The 19,390-nt window shown below is 41.1% G+C and overlaps 1 protein-coding gene across 2 annotated transcripts; it reads left to right on the plus strand.

Annotated features, from left to right (window-relative positions):
- The first annotated feature begins 513 nt into the window (after positions 1-513).
- LOC110201596 (uncharacterized) lies at positions 514-19,194 on the plus strand. 2 transcript variants are annotated; one of them, XM_078150879.1, is made up of 3 exons: positions 514-820; positions 6,737-6,791; positions 16,937-19,194. In XM_078150879.1, the coding sequence occupies exons 1-3, from the start codon at positions 660-662 to the stop codon at positions 17,102-17,104; spliced, it is 384 nt and encodes a 127-aa protein (XP_078007005.1). In that variant the 5' UTR covers positions 514-659; the 3' UTR covers positions 17,105-19,194. The 2 variants fall into 2 exon arrangements, 1 of the variants encoding a protein (XP_078007005.1); XR_002322522.2 differs by lacking the exon at positions 514-820 and adding an exon at positions 4,317-4,544.
- Positions 19,195-19,390: the final 196 nt, after the last annotated feature.

Below are 19,390 nucleotides of genomic sequence, written 5' to 3' on the forward strand. Positions count from 1 at the left end.
CATTGAATTCCTTCAATGTTTTCTGCCCATAAGACAGAAGTAAGTAGTTTAGTTTGTCTAAGCTTTAATCATATTGATTTAGGGATGGGAGAGCCCTTTTCTCATGCCAACAATTCAGGATACTTTCCAGAGTTGAAACTACTGAAAACAGAGAGCACTAAATATCTTTAATCAATACAGGACATCAAAGCCCTGAACTGTTCACATTGGAGAGAACAGCAGGATAAAAAAACGGAGGTAAGCACTGGGAGGGGGGTAGAGGAGAGAAGAAGAGAGATAGATAGAGAAAGCAGATTGGAACACTTTGATTCACTGACCCAGTTCTTAAGGGTTTCACATTTATTGATGGGTGTATCTGAGCAAGACCATAAGGAAGTCTGAGTATAGTCCTTATTGCAGATGAAATGTAGTCTTAATCCATTGCCAAAGCCTTGGGGGTAGTCAAGAAAGAGTCCAATGCTACACTGTGAGTTGAGGCCCTTGAGAATATCTAAGGTCTGGGAGCGGAGCCAAGATGGCAGAGTGAAAGCAGTGACTTGCTTGAGCTCTCCCCCAAACCCCTCCAAATACTCATTAAAAAATGGCTCTAAACAAATTCTGAAGCAGTAGAACCCACAAAAAGACAGAGTGAAACAAATTTCCAGCCCAAGAAAACCTGGATGATTGATCAGAAAGGTGTATCGTGCTGGGCTGGGAGCGCAGCGCAGCATGAACTCGCAGGCCGCAGCAAACCTGGAGCAGGCCTCAGAGGACTGAATTGCGGGCAGCTGTGGAGGTTTCCAGACTCTTCAATCCACAAATGCCAAAGACAACTTGGAAGGTCAGTGGGGAAAGTCTGTTTCTGTCGGGGGTCAGAGAGGAAGGCGGGGTATCAGCTCCATTCCCCAAGACCCTGGCCCTTGGGGGGGGGAGCTGCTTCCTGAGCTTCGGCCCACAGACTGAGGGGGAATCCAGTGGCTGATCAGAGAGGGATTGCAGGGATCTCTTTGCCAGTGCTGAGGCAGGAATCGCTTGCTTTGCCCGTGTGTGGATCTGGGTCACAGTTCTGGGCAGCAGTGCTGGGGTGAGGAGGAACGCTGGTGTGGTGGAGCTTGTAGTGGCTGTGAAGAGGAATTCCTCCTCACAGTTACGGCATAGAAAGGAATACTTGTGGTCCCAGGCCAGGAAAGGAGTAAACACCTCGCCCCTTATCATACCACCTTGGAAGAACTGAAAATTTACAGGTCCCTACAAGTATCTCTGAAAACAGCTACACAAACCCCTGAAGCTTGGGACAGTACACTCTCCACATTGGAAGCAGACTCTTACCTTAACAAAGAGTTTAAAACTCAAGTAATTGGCTGGATCATGAGCAAGCAGCAAAAAAGAGTCAGACTATATTATCTTACTTTGGTGAAAAAGAAGATCAAAAATACAACCAGAAGAAGACAACAAAGTCAAAGCTCCTACATCCAAAGCCTCCAAGAAAAATATGAATCAGTCCCAGGCCTTGGAAGAGCTCAAAAGGGATTTTGAGAAGCAAGTAAGGGAAGTAGAGGAAAAACTGGGAAGAGAAATGAGAGTGATGCAAGAAAATCATGAAAAACAAGTCAACAGCTTGCTAGAGGAGACCCAAATAACACCTTAAAAAATAGCCTAACCCAAACGGCAAAAGAGGTCCAAAAAGCCAATGAGGAGAAAAATGCCCTAAAAAGAAAATTGGCCAAATGGAAAAGGAAGTCCAAAAGATTACTGAAGAAAATACTTCCTTAAAAATTAGAATAGAGCAATTGGAAGACAGTGACTTTATGAGAAATCAAGACACTGTAAAACAAATCCAAAAGAATGAAAAATTAGAAAACAATGTGAAATATCTCATTGGAAAAACAACTGACCTGGAAAATAGATCCAGGAGAGAGAATTTAAAAATTATTGGACTATCTGAAAGCCATGATCAAAAAAAGAGCCTAGACATCATCTTTCAAGAAATTATCAAGGAAAACTGCCCTGATATATTAGAACCAGAGGGCAAAATAGAAATTGAAAGAATCCACAGATCTCCTCCTGAAAGAGATCCCCAAAGGAAAACTCCTAGGAATATTATAGCCAAATTCCAGAGTTCCCAGGTCAAGGAGAAAATATTACAAGCTGCCAGAAGAAACAATTCAAGTACTGTGGAAACACAATCAGGATAACACAAGATTTAGCAGCTTCTACATTAAAGGACCGCAGGGCATGGAATATAATATTCCAGAGGGCAAAGGAGATAGGATTACAACCAAGAATCACCTACCCAGCAAAACTGAGTATAATCCTTCAGGGGAAAAAATGGTCATTCAGTGAAATAGAGGACTTTCAAGCATTCTGATGAAAAGACCAGAGCTGAAACAGAAAATTTGACTTTCAAATACAGGACTCAGTGGAACATGAAGAGGTAAACAGGAAAGAGAAATCATAAGAGACTTATTAAGATTGAACTGTTTACATTCCTGCATGGAAAGATGATATTTGTAACTCATGAGACCTTTGTCAGTATTAGGGTAGTTGAAGGAAAAATTATATGTATGTATAGATAGATAGATAGATAGATAGATAGATAGATAGATAGATAGATAGAGGCACAGGGTGAGTTGAAGATTAAGGGGTCATATCTGGAGAATAAAATTAAGGGATGAGAGAGGATTATACTCAGAGAAGAAGAAAGGGAGAGGTAGAATGGGGTAAATTATCTCACACAAAAAAAAAAAACCAGAAAAGTCTCTTACAGTGGAGGGGAAACAGGGGAAGGTGAGAGGGAATGAGGAATCTTATTCTCATAGGATTTGGCTTAGGAGGGAATAACATACACATTCAATTGGGTATGGAAATCTGTCTTACCCTACAGGAAAATAGGGGAGAAGGGGACAAGAGAGCAGGGGGTGATAGAGAGGAGGGCAGATTGGGAAAGAGGGTAATCAGAAGCAAATACTTCTGAGGAGGGACAGGGTCAAAAGAAAGAATAGAATAAATGAGAGGGCAGGATAGGATTAAGGGAAATAGAATTAGTTTTTCACAACATGTCTACTGTGGACGTGTTTTGCATAACTGCACATGTACAACCTATATTGAGTTGCTTGCCTTTTCAATGAGGGTGGGTGGGGAGGGAGGAAGGAGAAAATTTGGAACTCAAAGTTTTAAAAACACATGTTTGTTTTAAAAAAATGTTTTCACATGCAACTGGGAAATAAGAAATACAGGAAATGGGGTACAGAAGTCTATCCTGCTCTACTGGAAAATAGAAGGGGAAGGGGATAAGAGAAGGGAGGGGGGAGAGATAGAAGAGAAGGCAGACCAGGGGAAGGGGTATTCAGAATGCATGCCATCTTGGGGTGGGGGGAGGGGTGAGAAATTTGGAATTGAAAACTAAAAATAAATAAATTCATATTAAAAAAAAAGAGAATATCTAAGGTCAAGGGGTCTCCATTGTAGAGCCCAACACAACTCTACTCTTTCCAGCAACTATGGCAGAAAGGGACCATAGGATCACAGATTCAGAGCTACAAGGGAACATAGATGTCACCTAATCATGAGTCATAAATTTAGAGCTAGAGCCTTGAGGCCCCTAAAGCCCACTCTCTCATTTTACAAATGGGTAAACTGAGGCTGAGAGCGGATAAGTGATAAGAGTCACACAGCTAGTAATTATCTGAGGCATGATTTGAACTTGGGCTAGTTCCACTGAGACAGTCCCTGCATTGTAGAGTGGAACAGGAGTCAAGAAAGGAGGGTGATGGGACTTCTCCACTGGCCATCTGTGGATTTTACAATTCAAAAAAAAAAAAGAAGCATTTTTGTCTGGGTCTGTACTGAGAAACAGCCATGGGAGGACAAAGACCCAAAAGAGAGGGAAAAACAACAACAACAACAACAACAACAACAACATTGTTGATTCAGGATACAGAAAACTACAGCACTGAATGCTTAAACCCCCATCCTACCCCTTTACTGACTCACACCTTGAATTGAAAGGAGAGGGGGAGAGGGAGATGGAAAGAGGGAAGGAAGGAGAAATAGAGGAAGAGAGGAAGGGGAGGAAGAAAGAGGGGGAGGGAAAGAAAGAAAGAGGAATGAGAGGGAAAGGGGGACAGAGAGGGAAAGAGAGAGGGGCAGAGGAGAGAGGCAAGAGAGAGAAGATGCATGTGTTTTCTCAGCAAATCACAAGGAATGCACCCAAGCAAGATGACTCAGTCAGCCTATTTGAAAACTCCTCACAATGCAACCAAGGCTCACTAAGAAGAAGCTATCTCTTTAAGAAAGAGAGGAAAAGGTAATCCAAATCAACACCTACCTACACACTCCACCCTGAGTGTCAGCTTCCCTTTGCTAAAGGACAAACTTTCTTCCCACTTAGATTTCTTTCTTCCACTGAAAGCGCATTGGAGAGGTGAGAAGTGGATAAAAATACATGTTATTTCTTGGTCGGCTGGAAGGTGGTTTTGCAGTTTATAACTGCAGGTTGACAAGCAAACTTTGGATTCCCCTGAAATCCTCTGAATTCATCCCTAATGTCTGCAGAATGAATCCAGGTAAGCTGAGGGAAGACAACACAAGCCAGATTCCAGCATTTTGTCATGGACAGGTTGAGTTAGAACTGAAGGAAAAGTCCCGGTGGAGGAAGTGGGCAAAGAAAATTAGCCAATTGCAGTTGACATCACAATGGACGGTGGGGCTCCTAACCCAGAGAACGTCAAAGATAAAAGGGACGTTTAAGCCCATCTTGTCTGAACCCCTCATCTTACACGTGGAGACACTGAGGTCCAGTGCCAAACAGTTAACTAGTAGCAAAACAGTGGCCAGAACCGAAGTTTTCTGCCTTCAGTCCTGTGCTCTTTCCTATATACCCCTGTGCTTCCTAAATTTGGCTTGATCCAAGTTTGTAGAAATAAATATGAATCATTTGGTAACACACTCTCTCTCTCTCTCTCTCTCTCTCTCTCTCTCTCTCTCTCTCTCTCTCTCTCTCTCTCTCTCTCTCTTCTCTCTCTCTTTCTCACTCTCTCTCTCTTCTCAGAACCTTGGGGTTTTACATATGGAAAAGTTGATTGCATAACATGCCATAACCACACACATCTAGTAAAAAATAAATGAGCCAGACAGCTATGATGTAGGGTTTACAGAAATAGGTCTGCCTAACATAAACCTTTATTTGGATTTCAAACAAGTCTCCTGTGATATCTGTAGACGATGTCTTTTGTTGCTAACAACATTTGCAAATGTGTCAGGTTTGAAGGGAATTCACCTGGAAACTGCACCATATAGTGTACTGGGCTATTTTATACACGGACAAACACACACACACACACACACACACACACACACACACACACACACATATCAGATCCTAGACATTTTCTGCTGCTTAGATCCACTGACTTCTCCCTGAACACTCGGTTCTCTCTCTGGGGACTCAGAAAGGCCAACTCAAATATAAGGCCAAATCTGCCCAGAGTTATTCATTGTGGGCCACCTGTGATGTTAGTATTGCTCTGCTCAACACTAGTACCCAAGGCTCCTATTCACTTTCCAACAGTGCCACAGTTAGAGGTTGCCTACCTTCACCTGGACTAGAACCCCTTCCCCATGTGCCTGACATGGCATTAGCTCCAAGAATCTACACTTTGAACATGATGGCTATGTCCACAGGTTCTTGCTTTCTACCTACATTCCACAGACACAGCCAGTGTTCCATACTCTTCATATCTTCTCCTCCATCTGCTCCATTCTATGAAGAGTAACGATCTAATAATCATATCCCCACCACAACCACCCGGGAGACCAGCTTATCATATCTTCTTTATCGTCGTATGCCAATAGTTAGGAAGACTCCTGACCTCTCTTCTACAGTTCAAGTTCTTGACTTTTTTATTTGCTTTGGTGGGGTAGATCATGATAATCAGCCATGGCAAAAAGTGACATCATTCTCACATATCTCACCTGTCTTCTCCTGGACACCCCAGTCTTAACAAGAGCCCCTGAAATCAGGCCACAGGCTGTCTTATACAACCAAACTTACTAGAGTATATACCATCGCTCTCAATGGAATATCCCCATTACCACAGACACCTAGACGTCTGCTCTGAAGGTTGCGGCTGTAATAAGGGAGTGCTGTGCTATCAATACAAGATACAGATGAGTGGAGTGGCAGACAGTGTTACCCAAAAAATGGAAAGAGCATTGAATTTGGCAGCAGAGGACTCGGCTTCAAATTATGGCTTTCCTATTCACTGGCTGTGTGACTGTATAAATCACTTAATTAATCCAGGCATCAGTTTCCTTATCTATAAAATGAAAGGACTAGACTAAATTAGTGATTCTTAAGTTGGGGCCTGTGAATTTGGTTCCTTAAAAAATACTTTGATGAGTTGGAAAAGTTGTTCTAGCTTTTTAGGCCTCAGTTTCCTCATCTGTCTGATGGGGGTAATCTGTCAGTTATCTATCATCTATTAAGTGCTTACTGTGTGCCAGGCACCAGAGATACAAAGAAAAGCAAAAACAATTCCTGTTCACAAAGAGATTACAGTCTAATAGAATAATTCTGATCTCTTAGTATAGGCTGTTTAAAGGATCAAATAAGATTAAGAAATTTAGGAAAAGGCTTTGAAAAGCTTATAGTGTAATTCAAGTGTAAGGTAACAATCACTTGTCAGATGAGAGGGTTAGACTAGAGGATCCCCAACATCCATTTCAACTAAAATTCTCTGTGCTTCCATGGTTCCAGGGACTACTTGGTGAAGATCTTGCTTCATAAGGAGTCTCAGAGACAAGTGGAAAAGGTAACTCCCCCCTATGTTCTATAGGTGGTAAAGTGTCCTGTCACCTGGCTCTGCCTTGGTAGTATTCCCCATCTTATGAAATCATCCTGCAATGCTGAAAGTGAAGGGAGCTGGTTAGTCTGACGCTAAGGGCAATTTGAAGGCTGGACACCCTAGAGGAGCACTTGTGTGTCTGGAGAAGGTGTTTGGAAGGTACAGGGGAGATTGAAAGGTTATTAAAGGTATTTGCATTTCAATAGTAAACTTTAAGTCTGAGTAACACTTAATACTTAACGAAAGCATCCTAAGCCAATCCAACAAGCATTTATTAAATGCCTGCTTAAGGCACTGGTGGATAGAAAGACAAAATGGAGGGGAATAAATACTCCCTGACTCCAAATAACTCACATCCCTCTGGGAAATACCCCACAAATAAGTGGATTTGTAGTTTAGTCTTTTCAGTCTTGTCTGATCTCATTTGGGGTTTTCTTGGCAAAGATACTGGAGTGGTTTGCCAATTTTTTCTCCAGCTCATTTTACCGATGAGGAAACTGAGGCAAACAGATGACTTGCCCAGGGTCACACAGCTAGTAAGTGTCTCAGGCCATATTTGAACTCAGGAGTCTTCCTAACTCCAGGTTGGGCATTCTATCCACTGCACCATATAAGTGGATATGTGATTATCTGAGGAAGAACTAAACACTGAGAATTAGGGGAATTAGGAAAGGTCACTCCTAAAAGATGGTGTATGATTCGGCGCTTGAAGGAAGTCAGGAATTCTAAGAGATGGAGGTGAGACAAGAGTAAATTCCAGACATACGGGAGCACCTGTGCAAAAACAGACAGGAAATATAATGCTGAGAGAGCAGGCAGACTGAATATAGAATGAACCAAGTGGTGTCATGGAAAATAAATCTGAAGAGGAAGCAAGAGGGAGCCTGTGAAGGTCTTTAAATGCCAAGCCGAAGAGTTTGAAAACCCTCCTGAGTCTTCTTTCCTCCAACAGCCCTTCAGCTGAGCCTTACATGGCTTCATTTTGACTCCCCTCATCATTCCAATAGCCTTCCTCTGGGCTTCCTCAAGTGTGTCAATGTATGGTATAGTGAGAAAGTGCTGTATTTGGAGTGAGAGGGTTATAGTTCAGATTCTGATTCCACTGCTTACTATGTGACCTCAGAAAGCCTGTGGTCCTCAGTTTCTTCTCTGGGGCACATTTATAAACTAAGGGGAGTTGACTCTAAGGTCCATTCTACTTTTGGTGGTATAATCCTAGAATCTTACATGACTTCCAAAGATCCTTCCAGCTCTAATTCAATCATCTAGTCATCTTCCCTAAAAAGGTGGCATCCAAATGTAAACACAATCCTCTAGGTGTGGCATAAGCAAGGCAGGGCATGTTGGGTGGTGTTAGGTTCTGAAGCATGTACTGGTTAAATTCTGTGTGTGAACCACTATCTAGGTGCTATGATCCCTAACATGTAGGAACCTATAGTCTAGTTCAGGTGAAAATACATACATGAAATTCATATAATTGAACTTAATAGTTGCTAGTCAGATTACTAGCCTAATGCTATCCATCAATCACAGACAAAGTAAGGGATTTAAAGATCCATCAAAGGAGAAAATGGAGTTGAAGAAGGGAGCATTATAGCAAAAAAAAAAATGGGGCTTATCCTAAAGAATGTGAGGGACAGGAACGGACAAAGAGGGAGGAAGGAGGGAATTTCAGAAATGAAGAGAAGTGGGCAGTAGAGTCTATGAAAAAAGAGAAAGAAGAAGAAGAAAACACAGCCCCAATCTTCAAGAAGCTCCCAAGACCCAAGCTTTGGTCTAAAATCAAAGATGTGAAGCCTAGTCCATCCGTCAGCCAACAAGGATTTTCTAAATGCTTACTCAGGATATAAAGAAAGGCAGAAAAATAGGGGCCAGTCCCTGGTCCCTTGGGACCATGTTTAATTGTCTGAAGAGGGAGACAACATGCAAAAAAAAAAACCATACAAACAAGCCTATAATGGAAAAATCACTTTGAAATCAAAAGAGCCTTTGAAGAGTCTTTGAAGCCTTGCTGTGACACTTTCTAGGGCTTCATAACTCTCTGTTAAATTGACTAGCTCTATGAATACAGGTAAATTATTTACCCTGCCTGAGTCTTAGTTTCTTTATCTGTAAAACAGATGGTAATATGTGCACTGGCTAGTTTGGAGGTTATCAAGAGGAAAGGACTTTGTAAAAAAAATCCTATATAAGTGTAGGATGGTGGATGGTTAAGTATTATTAGGCGTGGGGCAACCTGCAGTGGATAGAATATCCAGTCCTGGAGTCAGGAGGACCTGAGTTCAAATCTGGACTCATATATTTGACCTTTACTAGCTATGTGACCCTGGGCAAGTCACTTAACTCTAACTGCCTCCAAAAAAAAAGTATTATTAGGTGTGCTCAATGTATAGACTAAAATAATGACTATGGAAATAGGAAGATGGGAATACAGCAAAGACTCTACGTTAATTCAGCTTAAGAAATCAGTCACAGCCTAATGGATAGAGAGCTAACCCTAGAAGCAGGAAGACCTGGTTTAAAGTTTACCTCCGATTTTTAATGGCTGTGCAACCCTAGGCAAGTCACTTAACCTCTAAGTGCTCTAAGAAACTCTATGATTGTAAGTTGCAGAGAAGGTACCAGCTGCATTACTAGAATGAGTTTCCTATCCCAATGAATTCACAGGGCCAGTTCCTATAACTTATGATATTGGTTTTATGTTTGCCAAATCATACTGTTTGTTCTCATATTAAGACACAACGTGGTGTGGTATATAACCAACAACAACAACAATAACAATAACAGCTTTTATATAGTGTTCTAAGGTTTCCAAGATGCTTTATAAATATTATCTTATTTTATCCTCCCAATAACCCTGGGAAGCAGGTGCTAATAAGAGCTGGCATTTGCAAAAAGCTTTCAGGTTTGCAAAGCCCTTTAGAAATAGTGTCTCACATCTCATCTATCTCACAACCCAGTACTGGGTCTAAGTGTGATAAGGTATTTTAACCCCAATCTGCTTCAGTTTCCTCATCTGTAAAATAACTGAAAATGCCAACCTGAAAGCAAAATATAAAGGTAACCCACTTTAAAGAATTGTTAGGAGGAAGGTGTTTTGTAAAACTTATGCTACTATATAAACATGCGCTGTTATCATAGAGCTCAGAGCATATAGAAAAATCTCGCTTTTTAAAAGATAGGAAACTGTCTAGATACCTCCCATTCCAGCTTGTGCCTGTGCAATATTAAGTGTGTCAATACATTTACAAAAGTAAATTAATAAAAATACTTATATGAAGTGTTTACAGTCAATAAGACCTAGGATTTCTGCTATATGCTGGTGGTGTTCCCATCAGCCTTGTTTCTGACTCTACTTCAAGTTATGTCTCTGCTGCTGTCTCATTCTGCAGCTTCCTCCACCCTAGAACATCCTGCCACCCTTATGGCATGCTCATCCTGGAATATTCCTCTACAAGGCCCGCCCCCTTCTGACCATTGGTGAGCTCCTGCTGGAGCTTCCATTTTGTGGAAGGGGCCCAGGACAGCCTGCCTTCATCCCCCTCCCAGCCCTTTTCCTGACATTCTGGCACCAGGTCCTTTCATGTCCTCTCTCCCCACTCATTCAGTTTTCAGCTCCCTTTCGGTGTTTTGTTTTCTTCCATTTAAATGTAAACTCCTTGAGAATGGACATTTGTCTTTCTTTTTGCTTGTCTGTAAGTATTCAATAAATTTCTGTTTCCTTCCTCCCTTTTTCCCTTCCTCCCTTTCTTCCTTCCTCCCTTCTTTCTTCCCTCTTTCCTTCCTGTCTTCCTCCCTTTTCTCCCTACTTTCCCTTTTCCCTTCCTCCCTTCTCTCTTTCCTTCCTTTTTACTTTCCTTTCTTTCTTCCTCTCTTTCCTCCCTTCCTCTTTTATTTCCTTCCTACTTTCCTTTCTTCCTGATGTATATATGTATGTATCTGTGTGTGTGTGTCTGTGTGTGTGTGTGTGTGTGTGTGTGTGTATATACACACATAGAGGGAAGAAATAATCATCTTTGTGTCTTGGCCACCGCCCACCTACTGAACAGGTTTCCATGTATTCCTGTCATAATCCCAGCTGCCCAACTTCTGACAAGAGGCCATTCATGGTTCACAGAGTTTCACATTCCCCAGCCATCCTTACATTTCCACATTTTGAATTCTTCTCTTGACCTGGCCTTTTTTGTGACTCAGAATGTTAATTTGTGAGTGTTGTCCTGGTAAGGGGGTTAGTAAGGGCTATTTGCAAGAGCTGAGCTCGACTGCAGTGTAATTTTCAAAATTTTCTCTGCAACTGCTGAACTCTAAAGCAACATTTCCCTTGTTATAAAAGTTGGGATCATCGTGAGGTCCCAAAGAATCTAAACTTTCACTTTGAGTTTTTCTAACCAACTTTCCATATGGTTAAGTAGGATGAACTCTAGCCTTCTCCAGCAGTGTCTCCGATGATCAAGCACGAAATGTTATGACAGAAATAGAAATGATGGATTATAAACCTTCCTACTCCCCAAATTTTTCAAAAGTTCAGCCCCACCTAAAATCCAGGTGTCCTAGCTCACAGTCTAGGGCTCTTTCCACTTAGCAGTGATAAAAATAATTAGACAGCAAGGTGGCTCAGTGGATAGAGTGCTCACCCTGGAGTCAGAAAGACGAGTTCAAATCTAGCCTCAGACATTTACTAGCTGGGTGACCCTGAGCAAGTCCCTCAGTGTCCTCATCTATATGTTAGGGATAACAAGAGCACCAAACTCACAGGATTGTTGCAAAGATGAAATGAGATAATAAAGTGTAAAATGTTTAAAAACCTCAAATAGTATGTAAATGTTAGGTTCTATTACTATATAATCCCTACAACGTCCCTAGGAGGTATTAAATCTAAGTATTTGTATCCCCATTTAACAGATGAAAAATGGTCTCATAGAGATGAAGCAATTTGTCATTTTCAGTGCTCATATTCACTGGTATAGCCTTGACAATGTGCTGCTTGGAGTTCCCCTTGTAACGTGTTACTAGCTTATTAATGATACTGTCTTACATGAAGTGGACATTTAAATACAGGGAGTGTCTTGACTTCATTCTTCCTTACCCACCCAGCCTCAGTTTCCTCTCTGCTCTGATGCTTTTCTCCACCATCCCATGCACGCCCAGTTCAATGGCAATGGCCTCATTTCCTCCATTAAATAATAAAGCAATGACCTGCTTAATCCCAGCCAGAGCAATGAACCCACTCCTAGATTAGAGCACACAGTCACAAATATCTTATTCATCTATTTGGGGCATTGGAAAGCCAAATATATTTTTACACTTTGGGTTAGACAGGTAAGAAAAAAACTCCAAGGCGCCAGTAACAAGAGTCATGAATATTGAGGACAACCCTTCAAAGCTTAGCCCCTTAGAGGCCTTTAAGGGAAGCAGCTGCAGGAGTAAAAAACTGCATCCCCAGCCTAGTTCATCACAAAGTGGAGCCCTTTTTTTAAAAACTGCTTAAACGTTTTGAGTAGAAACAAAACAGAGATTCAAAGGCCTGCATCTGGTAAGATGAAAAGGCTTTGGGAGGCTGCTTTCTGGAGCTCTCCCAGGAGCAGTTGCTGATGATAGGAATAACTCACTCTTGAGTAGCACATTCTTTCCTTTGAATGAAGCTTAAGACAGCATTAGTGGTTTGGGGAACTGAGTCACCAGTACCTACTCCAAATCCTTGCCTTGAGTGCTTCATTGGGTTATGAAGATGACCCTCGATTTTCAAAGGCTACAACAGCAGAATGAAAGCGTGGCAGGTTTATTATGCCAAAAATGGCACAGACAGATGATGTCTGCTTTTTGAAGGGCCGTTCTAGCAAGTTAGGCACACATAGGCTGTCCAATTGGTGATGAATTCCTTGGTTGTGACAACTGATGAAACGAAGAAAAAATACAAAATGATACATAATGGATAAAGTACAGCCGTTTTCACTACCATGACAAGAGTGAGAGTGGTAGTAGTAGCAGTAGAAGGACAGAAGAGAAATCCAAAGGCACTAAGAATCCCATAGTTTTATGACTATCTAGAAACATGATGGGCAGCTAGGTGGCACAGTGGATAGAGCATTAGGCCTGAAGTCAGGAAAACTCATCTTCTTGAGTTGAAATCCAGCCTCAGACACTTACTAGCTATGTGACCCTGGGCAAGTCACTTAACCCTGTTTCCTTGTTTATAAAATGAGCTGCAGATGGAAATGGAAAACCATTCCAGTATCTTTGCCAAGAAAACCCCAAAGGAGGTCACAAAGAGTAAGACACGACTGAAAAACTTCTGAACAACAACAAAAAGAAACATGAACTTAGATGGTGAGATCCTTATCCATGCACTAATAATTAGTCAATACAGTGCTCACATAGTAAGTACTTAATACATACTTCTTGACTGATGGATTGAAAATCTGAAGCATGTCAATCTTGAAGGCCTAACAATAAATCAGAGGCTCTTAACCTTTTCCATATCATAAACTCCTTTTCAGAATAATGGTTTTAAAAGCATAAAATCAAATACATAGATTACAAAGAAAATCAATGATATTGAAATGCAATTTTCAAAATATTTAAAGTTCCAAGTTCACAGCTGCCCCCTAAAATCTGTCCACTTGGGAGGCTGTGGATGCCTGGCTAAGAATCTCTTCTATAAATAAATGAAAGTAAGAAATTAAAAATAGCTGCCCCTAACCAAAAACAGTGGTTCCCAGGTTTTCCCTAGAGAAGTTGTGAAGTCAGTTTTGTTGAATGTCTAAAGGCAACATGAAAAATAATTCCATCAGATATTTGGTCACCTAATTTGTAGTGCTCATGCTAAGCACTTATAAAATAATTTAAAGAAAATAGTTTGAGTTTATGCTTCAACATGTATCATTAAAGATAACTCACCGCAGAGAAATTCTACTAACTTGAGGAGATCCTTGAAATTAAATCTTGGCAACTTCAATGCAAAGATGGCCATAAAGGAGAGATGACTACATTGAGGAGGTCACAGATCAATCCATGTGCCAAAGAAGTCACACCAGTGAGTCATAGTGAACACACATTACATAGTTACATGGCTAGTACATGTTGAAAACAGGGAGCCTGGGTATTTCAGTTTCAGGTCCAACACTTTCCACCGTGTCTGGGTAAATGGCCATATCATTGACCGAAACAAGGTAATTGGGAGGCAAGTAGGTTTCAGATGATAAAATTGATTTCATTTTGGCACTTGTTGAGTTTGAGATGCCAGTGGACTGTCCAAGTAGATAGAGCTAGAGAGAGAGTGGTGGTATGATAGATTGATAGATAGATAGATAGATAGATAGATAGATAGATAGATAGACAGACAGACAGACAGACAGACAGACAGACAGACAGACAGACAGACAGACACAGATTGCTGCATTTGGACTGAGCAAGCCCTAAATCCAAATTCTGCCTCCAGCACTTGCTAGCTGTGTGACTCTGATCAAGTCACTTATCTTCTCTCTCAGCCTCAACTTCTTCCTCTGTAAAATGAGGATAGCACCTACCTCACAAGATTATTATGAGGATCGAATGACATAACACGTGGAGCACTTTGTAAACCTTAAAGCACTACATAAAGCCTAGCTATCATTGGCATCATCCTCATTATTATTTCTAACCTATTCTATCTCTGTTTTTGTTCTTAACTGGAAAAATAGGATTTCCTTTGACCTTCCCTATAACTACTATGTTCAGACTTTAAATAAAGAACCTGGTGATGATCTCAATGGACAACCTCCTTTGCAAAGTTTCTCTAGGCAAGCACTATGGGGTTTTCCAGATCTAAACCCCTCCAACTCCCAGATTGCTCCAGAAGCGGAGCTGCCTACATTCCCCATCCTCACCTCACTGAATTTCTTGCCGTTTCATCAACAATCTAGCCAACCAGAAACCACAGCTGTTTTCTTAATAAACCCTTGCCATTATATTTGTGCTGACACCAAATAACATGGGATCCGTGTCACACAGTACACACAACAAACACGATGTCAGCTATGAGAAAGCTTTCCCCACATGGATCTCACCAACAGTCTTGTTTCCCAGAATTAACATGAAATAGACACTTTCACCTTCTTGTTGTCAAATAGAAGAGGAAACCAGCAGAGATTGTTTTCATTGGGTCATTGACCGAAAAGGAGAACCCAAAGCATTGCTCAGAAAGCCCCTCATTTTTGATGCTTCTCATCACTAGAGATGATTCATTTGAGGATAGTTTTCCATTGGTTCATCTGCTTCTCCAGGGAAAAGGACTGCTTTGGGTTTATTCAGGCTATGGCTGACACAATGTTGCACATGGGATTATAGCTTTGGAGATGGATGAGAGCAAAGATTTCATCTAGTCCAGGCCCTCACTTTACAGAGAAGGAACCTGAAGCTCAGGGAGGGTTGACCTGGGGTTTGCTCAAGGTCACTAAGGTAGAAAGTAGCAGAACCAGGATTTGAATGCAGGTATTCTGATTCCAGACCCTGCACTCTAGATACTGAACCATGATGCTTCTCCTCAAATAAACTGGCCCCATATGACCTTCAACTTATAATCACCACAATCTAAACAGCTAAATTAACTACCCTTAACCTGTACACTTTTTGTCCTAGGAAATAATAACTGATAGAACTCAGTCAAGTATTCAGACACTGGTCCTTATGTCCAGCACCCACTGATGATGCTAGAAACTGACCTGGAGTCAAAAAGCTGTACTAAACACAAGAAATCTGGTGTTTAGGGAGATTAATTATAATAATAACAATAATCACTGACATGTAGCATTTTTAGGTTTGCAAGATATATTACTCAAATGATTGCATTTCATCTTTTTTTTTTTTTTACAAATGAGGAAATTGAAGTTCGGAAAGCTTGAGTGACTTAACAGAGCACTAGCTTCCTTAAGTGGCACAAGCCAGTGGTTCTTATCAGTACACATAGCATGCTTCTCCATAGCCCATTTTTGGTGATCATTCTCTTGAGGAAATATGTGCCAGATTTGACTGTTAGACCCATGACTTATCCCTCACCTCACAGTTGACAGAATGGCTTGAACCATAGGCTTGGAGATAGAAAGGACCTTAGAGATCACCTAGTCCACTCCTGCTCATTTTCCAGATAAGGAAACTGAGGCTAGAAAAGGTTAAGTGCCCTGCCTACTGATGTTGCAGAGCTGAAATCTCAAGCCAAGGTAGATTCTGCCTTCATCTCCAGCACTGTTTCTATAGTAGTCCCAGCGACAGGGAAGTCACTACCCTATTCGCACTAATGCTGGTGCTTCACTGCTTCCCTTGTAATGCTAGCTTGCAGTCCATTAACAACCTAAGATCTTTCAAGCAAATTGCTACCTACCTCCACATCAATCAATCAAACAATAAACCTTTATCAGGCTTTTGTTATTGTTCAGTCGTTTCAGTCATGTCCCATTCTTTGTGACCCCACTTGGGGTTTTCTTGGCAAGGGTACTACAATGGTTTGCCATTTCCGTTTCCAACTCATTTTGCAGATGAGGAAACTGAGGCAAACAGGGTTAAGTGACTTACCCAGGGTCATATTGCTAGTAAATGTCCAAAGCCAGATTTGAATTCAGGAAGATGAGTCTTCTTGACTCCAGGCCTGGTAGTCTACACACTGCTCCACCTAAACATCTATTTATTTGCCAGGCTCTTTGCTAGGAATTTGGAGATGTCAACACAAAGAATAAAACAATCCCCACATTCACATATTTGTAGTGTAGTTGATTGAGTAGTTGATTTTTTAATTTAATAAAGAAGGCTTTACATTTATTTTTATTGAATTAAGCCCATCATCCTAATCTTAGACCTTTCAGGAAACAACTCTTTCATCCAAAATAGTAGCTTTCCCTCACAGCTTCAAACCATCAGAAAATTTTCTAAGGATCGGAATATAGAGTTTCATCTGAGCCACTGATAAAAGCGTGTAAGAAATATACCATCAAGGATATTAATGAAGTTTCCCATCTTACATTACAGAATAAGTGAGGATATAAAAGTAAATGTCTAGATTCTTTTTGATATCTATGGACAACTCAGCCAGAGACAATGTGCCTTTCTACATAAAGAACCCTGACTCTGCTTTCTATTTGCAGATTTCCAAAGCCGGCATGGAAGGGACAGTCCTTGCCCCTTGGGCCATTGCCCTGCTGATCTTTGGTGCTGTGCTGATAATGACCTCACTGATGATCCTCCCTCCTGTCACTCTCCTCATCTGGAGAATCCACCAGATGCCAGAGATCTCGCTGGTAGGGGCCATATAAGTCCAGGCCCCTTCCAGACCTCTGCTGACTCCCAGATTGTTCTGTCTTAGATGGCGTTACCCAGACCAAAAAGTCTTGGGCCATTTATGAAATTCACATAGCCCTTACCTCCCTGTCACAAGCTTTCAGTGGTCTTCCGTATCAGACAACTGCTTCCCTTTGTAGAATCACGGAATGCAAAAGCTTGAAGCAACCAAACTCTCCATGGTACATATGAAAAAAAAAATTGAAGGGGAAGGGACTGGCCCAAAGCCACACAGATAGTAAATGGCAGAGCCAAGAGTCAAACCTAGGTCTAACCATAGGTCAGAGCATTAGCTCTTTCCCCTTTTTTTGAACGTGTCCAATTGAGATCATATTTCAATGTGTCCTTCTAGGACCTGGTGAATTGGCCTCCTATTACTACATAAAATGCCCTGACTACACACAGCAGATAGGGAGCCAAATGGACAAAAACTTCATCTTTGTTCTTTCACCCTCAAAGTGGCTCTCTGGAACCTCTGTTGATATAGTAACAATGCAGAATTACAGATAACAATAGCTTAAAGGACTTTAGAGATAAACTAGGTTAACCCTCTCATTTTACAGCAAAGGAAGCAGAAGTTTCCCAGAGAGATTATGTGATTGGCCCATGGTCACAGAAAGTAAAGAGGACAGCTGAGATGTGAAGTCTAACTCCAAGTATAACACACTACCTTGTTAGAACCAGCACAATATCAATGCCATTTTCTTAAGACACTCTTGCTCTGACTTATATACATGAAGCAACGAGTTGGTTGCCATTCAATTGATCAACCAGCAAGCATTTATTAAGCACTTACTATGTGCCAGACACTGTTCCAGGTGTTAGGGATACAAATATAAAAGTAAAATAGCCCTTACCCTTGAGAAGCTTACATTCTAGCTAAGAGAAACAATATAGGTAGGTAGGACGATAGAATAGGATAGATGGAGAGAGAGAGAGAGAGAGAGAGAGAGAGAGAATTTATGAAATATATACAAAATGGTACAAGATAATTTAGAGGGGTAACACACTAGCAGTTAAGAATTCAGCTTCATGTAGAATGGAGGTATTAAACCCACAGGCCACATGCATCCCATGATATTCTTTACTGCTGCCTGAAAAAAGATTAAAATGTAATTGGAAATTATTAAAAAAAATAAAATATAAAATTACATTTTAAAACTAAGTCAATATGCAGCCACCAAGAATCTTATGTATGGATTAGTGACCCTGTTTCTATTTGATACCAATAATGTAGAAGATGGAACTTGGGATGAACCTGGAAGTAAACTGGATTTATAAGAGATGAAGGTGAAGAGAACTGTCCAGCATGGTGGGGGTTAGTGGGGATGTTGGGAAAGGGAGTCAACCAGAGAAAAGACAGAGATGAGAAATGGGGTGCTATGTATGAGGAACAGAAAGTTTGGCTGAACCATATTATAAAGGAAGGAGAATAATGGGTAATAAGTCTGGGGCAAAAAAGGTTGAAGCAAGATTGTGAAGGATTGTTATTGACAATGAAGCAAAAGGGAGCCACTGATGTTTATTGACTAGGACAATAACATGATTAGACCAACACTTTAGGAAAATAACTTTTACAGCTATGTAGAGGATGGATTGGATTGAGGTGAAATGGGGCATAGAAAACAATGACAAGGCTATTTCAATAGTCCAGGTGATAAGGGCCTAAAGGAGGTGAGAGACTACATGAGCAGAAAAAAAGACATATGCTAGTATCAAACTCTGGGGAGACCCTGGGAGCCCTACCCGCAGTTTCTAACTGCTCCCAAGAAAACCCACACATACCCCAGCAATTTCCAACAGCCCCTATTCCTGGTACACTTGGCAAAGCTAACCCAAGTTCATTTCTGTGACTGTGTTTCTGTAACTCTTCAATGCTCCCCTCCTCCAGCTCTGCTATTCTGTGTACCCAGACTATATGCTCTCCATGATATTTCCCATGACGGTGCCTAATGAGAACTCCATTCTCCCTTTCCTCCCTGGGCATCTCTGTCTGAATAAGGCAATATGTTGTCCCAAATTGCAATTCCTTGACCTTGAATAAATGCCTCAGTTTATTTACTGATCACAGAGTTGTTCTGAGTTCTTCCAACTTGACACTAGAAATGTTGTGGGGATAAAAAAACAACAACTATATTTGGTAACTGATGGGATATATGGGGTGAATGAGAATGAAAAATCAAGGCGATACTGAGCCTTCAAATCTAGTGGCTAGAAGCATGGTGATACCTTCAACAGATAAAGGGAAATTATTTAAATAA

The sequence above is a fragment of the Phascolarctos cinereus genome, unplaced genomic scaffold, assembly GCF_003287225.1.
Source record: "Phascolarctos cinereus isolate Bilbo 61053 unplaced genomic scaffold, phaCin_HiC Scaffold_3;HRSCAF=262, whole genome shotgun sequence".
NCBI lineage: Eukaryota > Metazoa > Chordata > Mammalia > Diprotodontia > Phascolarctidae > Phascolarctos > Phascolarctos cinereus.

Coding starts and splice junctions, on each gene's coding strand:
- LOC110201596 (XM_078150879.1), top strand. CDS start 660: ATGATTGATCAGAAAGGTGTATCGTGCTGGGCTGGGAGCGCAGCGCAG. Junction 821..6,736: donor TGCCAAAGACAACTTGGAAG/GTCAGTGGGGAA, acceptor CCATGGTTCCAG/GGACTACTTGGTGAAGATCT. Junction 6,792..16,936: donor CTCAGAGACAAGTGGAAAAG/GTAACTCCCCCC, acceptor TTCTATTTGCAG/ATTTCCAAAGCCGGCATGGA.